The sequence below is a fragment of the Cucurbita maxima genome, unplaced genomic scaffold (assembly GCF_002738345.1).
Source record: "Cucurbita maxima cultivar Rimu unplaced genomic scaffold, Cmax_1.0 Cma_Scf00009, whole genome shotgun sequence".
NCBI lineage: Eukaryota > Viridiplantae > Streptophyta > Magnoliopsida > Cucurbitales > Cucurbitaceae > Cucurbita > Cucurbita maxima.
The window spans coordinates 1393916-1399190 of NW_019272025.1; the positions used below are offsets into that span (position 1 = coordinate 1393916).

The following is a 5275-nucleotide window of genomic DNA, read 5'->3' on the forward strand; positions in this document are numbered from 1 at the left end:
GGACTCGTATGAATTAGGTTCATGAATGAGAGTTAATTAGTGGAGCCCTTATTTGTCTCCATATAGTCATACACTTACGCATGCAATCCAACATAATTATGGAGAAATGTAGTATGGTAGCTAACCAACGAACCGTGACATACTAATAAATTCATGAGTCACATAAAGCACCACCGATCACCATACATGTCTATTTAAGTTCCAATCATACACTCGTCATGCATATAACAATCAAACAAATCGTTATCACATACTTGATTCACATTCCATCATAATCTACGATTCATAAATTAATTCACGATAACAACTCATAAACATGCTTATCTTATAAATAAAATTCAAACGAGTTTATCTAAATAGCTCCTTACAAAGGATTACTATGGAGAAATTTTGTTGGACACCCAATATCATTATAAACTCTCATGTAAATTGAACATAAATTAGGTCTTCCATAGACATGGAACACACTATGTCACTTAACAATCTCCTTCTTGTACTACAATGCTCACCAACTTATGGGCATATAGGTTTCTTCAATATGAACCATACCAACTTGATAATCCGATTCACGATAACCTAAAACATCGAGAAACCATACTCTTTTCGTAATATACCCCAAGAAAAACTTTATCATCTCATTTTTCATTCAATTTGAAACATTTTGAAGTTGTAATTGATTCGAGTGTTTCAACTTCAACATCTCATTTTTTTGTGTTAACCTCCCACTATTAAATATACAAACACCACACACCGTAACTACTAGAAGTTATTAAAAAAAATTATTTCCCTTTCTCGGTCTCTACTAATTACATTTCTTGAATCTAGAGATTTCTCTTTGCCAACAAACCATTGTTGTCTACTTTATTAATTACATTGTCGTGTCTTTTACACATTACAATGTTCTCAGACTCTTCTGGGTCACCTTGCATATCCACTGCTTTGTATATAAAGCTCACGTATCAACTCTCTTCAACTCAATTTACTTACATTGATACTAACTTTCTACCTTCTGATTCTTAAGTAACTTCAATTATGTTTGTTGTCTTATTTTCGATTCCTTCTAAGTGAACAATACTTTTATTTCTTTTAGTCTTCCTATTATAATATTTTCCTGTCACACTCGAAACCTGACGAGGATTAATTTCTTGATTGTTTAAACTTCTAAGATTTTATCAAGAACGGTAGATATTGAGATTAAAGATGATACAGAAGATAAAATGCTTTAAAAAAATTATATAAAAAATCAACCCTAGAAGGGTAAAATGGTAATTTCAACCCCATATTTTCCTAATTAGGCATCTGGTAAGAAGTTAGGCTGCTGATTAGTGGGGAAAAAAGGAATGAAATGAAAAATATTTGTTTTAATAAAATATCAAATATGATATATATGATAAACTATAATTTAATATTGAATATTTAGATGATTTGACACAAGTTTGAGCGGAAAGGTGGAGTTTCAACCAGCATCGAGAATAGTAATTTTGTAATTTTGGACTAAGTTTGAAGGCATTTATTTATCTCCAAAGTAAACAGAAGGATTTAAAATCTACCTACAGTTGATTTGAATTAGGTGAAAAAAGATATAAAAATCACTTTACAAAATTCTAGATGAGGAAGAAGACGGACACATGTTTGCATAGCATTGAGCACATGTTAGATGGCGAGAGACGCCACGTGGCTAGCCATGTGGTAGATGCGTATCAAGCTAATAAATAATTAAAAAAAAAAGAATAGTGAATTAAACCGGTACCAGACCAACCCAACCTAAATCATAAGGGTTAGGTTGGATTAAGTCCTTTATTTGGAATCCAACTATGACTAACGGAAAAGATGTGATGGGTATAAAATACTAAATAAGTAGCCTACTTGCATGCTATAATCACATCGATGACCTTGTTAATTACCACAAACTTTAATCTACGCTCTAAATACATTATTAAATTTGATTTAAGATATAAAGTTAGATGGAGAATATATTTAGTGTATTTTATCGTATTTTTAGGAGTTAATTGGTAGCTTGTATCCTATTTATAAGACGTTGTAAACATTATCGAGCACAAGTTTATAGGTGACGGATTTGAATGAGTTTATAGTATATATTATATATATAAAATGAATGATTGAATTAATTAATTACAAAATGAAAGAAAAAAAAATAAAAAGACAAAAAAGGATAAATTGAGATGTGGTGGCTTGGCGCGCTGATGTTGGGGCAAGTGGCTGGAAATTTAAGAAATTCAAAAATTTGAAGCCGACAAAGATCCCGCCGTTCTTTCATTTTGAATTTTCCCTCTACCTTTCTCAACTAATAGCCGTTGTAAGCTTAATCGTATTAAACCCCCAACGCTTTTCACTTTCTTCTTCCTTCAAAGCAAGGAACAATATCAATTTCACCAATCTCACCGCGCCAATCACACTTCGGAACAGGAATTGAAGGACAGAAAATTGCTTCAAGCATTGGAACCATGGATTCGGCTTACTTTGTTGGCAGATCTGAGATTCTTTCATGGATCAATTCCACTCTCCACCTCAATCTCTCCAAAGTTGAAGAGGTTTCAATTCTATTCTTCCTCGAAATTTCTCTTCATTTTTGTTTTCATTTTCCATCGCGATTTCATAATATTCCTGCGATTTACTGCTCTTACGAAGAATCGTTATGTTGTAGCACAGTCTTGCTCTGGTGCGATCCAGTGCCAGTTGATGGATGCGGTTCATCCAGGGATGGTGCCCATGCATAAGGTCAATTTCGATGCCAAAAGCGAGTACGAAATGATCCAGAATTACAAGGTTCTTCAAGATGTGCTTAACAAGCTCAAGATCACCAAGGTTCGATTTCCCCCACTTCTGATGGCTTTGATTCAGTTTTGATTTTGACCTAGGTCTGTTGTTCTGAAACTGCCTTTTTCTTCTTCTTTATGTTCTTTGATTTCAGCATATCGAGGTTAGCAAGCTTGTGAAAGGTAGGCCACTTGATAACTTGGAATTCATGCAGTGGATGAAGTGGTACTGTGATTCCATCAACGGAGGTGTTCTACACAAGTAATTCCATCTACTTTCTTTTCCTTTCACGTTCACAAAATTATGATTCACTTGAAATTGAAGTTCTTCAAAATTTTGGTTATATCACAATTCCAAATTCCATTCTATCAACGGAGGAGTTCTACAAAATTGTTCTGTTCCTTTTCCAGTTACAACGCTTTAGAAAGGAGAGATGCCTGCAAGGGCGGGAAAGAAGCTAGCAAGAAATCTGCAGCCTCTCAATCTTCAGCCAAGAACTCAACAACTGGATCAAGATCACATACCTCTCATAACTCAAGAAGACATGAAGCAACTTCTACTGTCAACTCTTCAAGTCAATCAGGAAAAACTTCAAGGCCTTCCTCGAGCTGTGGATCACCAGTATATGATGAACAGGTAGTTCTCGTGTTACAATATGGATGTGAATTCTTTCTGTTTAGGATATCTGAACACTGTAATGATGAGAATTCCAATACAGATCACAGAGCTGAAACTTTCAATTGACAGCCTTGAGAAGGAAAGAGACTTTTACTTCTCAAAATTGAGGGATATTGAGATTCTGTGCCAGAGTCATGAGATACAGGACTCTAAGGTAGAAGTAGTACCCTGAGATTTACTGTCAATTTGTGTTCAATTTTAGCTGATAAACTCTGTTCTTCAGGTTGTGAGTGCAATAAAGAAGATTCTGTATGCTGGAGAAGATGATGCATCAGTGGTGGCAGATGCTCAAGCAATGGTGTCCATGGCTACCCAGAAGGAAGCTGTGACAAGAACAGAAGGGATTGCTGATAAGAGAGAAAATTTGGAAACTCAGAAGAGAAAAGTAATTCAAAATCTTGATATTGATGCTGTTGGGATTACAACATTGTCACCCAGGCTGAGAATTTCTGGTGTTTCTGATGTTCATTGCAGTGGGTCACACCTCACGAGTTACTGATTATGGATGGAACTCTGAAACTTTCTTATATCATTTACAGTACAATTTTCTTTTGGGAGCTGAAATCTGAAACTCTCTGTTTAAATGGTTTGAAGTGCTGTAGAATGTATACTTAGACACAGACACACAATTAAAGAATGTTTTCATGGGACTTCGGTATATAAGAGTTTTATGGCAGTGGTTTTTGAATGAGGTGTATGTTCTCTTAGGGAATGATTGACCTGCAAAACTTGGTCACTTTTAGACGGTTCTGTTCATATAGAAATGGTGTATTTGAACGATGAATCTGGTGTAACTTGTTTGAACATTTGTTTTTCTTACAGTTTGAAACTGTCAAATTGATCTGCAACCATCATCGATTTGACTTGGTAATCAGTATGAGTAAATATGCATACATGAATCCCTAGAAGCTAAGGGGACCTTTGGATTCCAACATATCAATCTTGGGTGTTAAAAACTGGCGTGGGAAGCAAACGAAATTTTGGACAAAAAAAAGAAAGAAAGACAATGAACTGAAAAATGCAGAAGCCCGAGGTTGAAGGAGGAGCGCGTGCAAACATGTGTGAGCGCGTGCAATCACGTATCAAGCTCTAGTTCGTTCTATTCGACTCATTTTGACTTATTCATATGGACCCATACTAACCTTCCAAGTTATTAACTATAGGCCAAATTAGGGGAATTGTGACATTACTATAGTAGGACCAAATTACCATAGGAAAGGAGTTAGCATAGTAAATGTGAGTGAATGGCATGATTTAAAATGAAATGTGAGCATGCTACACGCTCGAAATGAATTGTATAACTCTAGGTTATATGTATGAGTCGTTTACAAATATTTGTAGTCTACTAATCCTTGCGAAATTCTTGACAGAAGTGATGTGTGCTAAGTTAGTAACTATGAGAATTTCTAATCTCCATATTAAATGATATTACACGCTGCTAGAGAGTTTAATAGACCTCATCGATAACAAAAAAAAAGTGATGTGATGTGGGCCGTATTTGAAACTATGAGAATTCTTTAATTCTTGACCGGAGTGACGTGGGTTGTATTTGATTGAGAACAATTCTGTAACTGTTTGAACCAAAAAAAAAAAAAAAAAACAATCAAACCTCGTCGAAAATCGCAGGGATAACCGCTCTCACCCTTATTAAAAACCTCCCCGTCTTCATGTAATCCCTCATCAACAAACCCTCGTTCAATCTGCAACCTACACACAGAGAAAGTGATAAAGAGAGACGGAAAGAGAGGAAGAACAGAGAGAGGGAAAGTCCGAGAAAGAGAATAGAGTAAGAGGGAGGGTATTCATGGTGTTCGCGAAG

General features: G+C 35.5%; 1 protein-coding gene across 1 annotated transcript; it reads left to right on the forward strand.

Moving 5' to 3' along the window:
- Window positions 1-2357: 2357 nt before the first annotated feature.
- LOC111483746 (microtubule-associated protein RP/EB family member 1C-like) lies at window positions 2358-4166 on the forward strand (the record flags this gene model as incomplete). Its single annotated transcript, XM_023130039.1, has 6 exons — window positions 2358-2552; window positions 2671-2826; window positions 2933-3039; window positions 3189-3414; window positions 3497-3610; window positions 3680-4166. Coding segments are annotated over 6 exons (1074 nt in total), but the record flags the coding sequence as incomplete, so codon positions are not given.
- Window positions 4167-5275: the final 1109 nt, after the last annotated feature.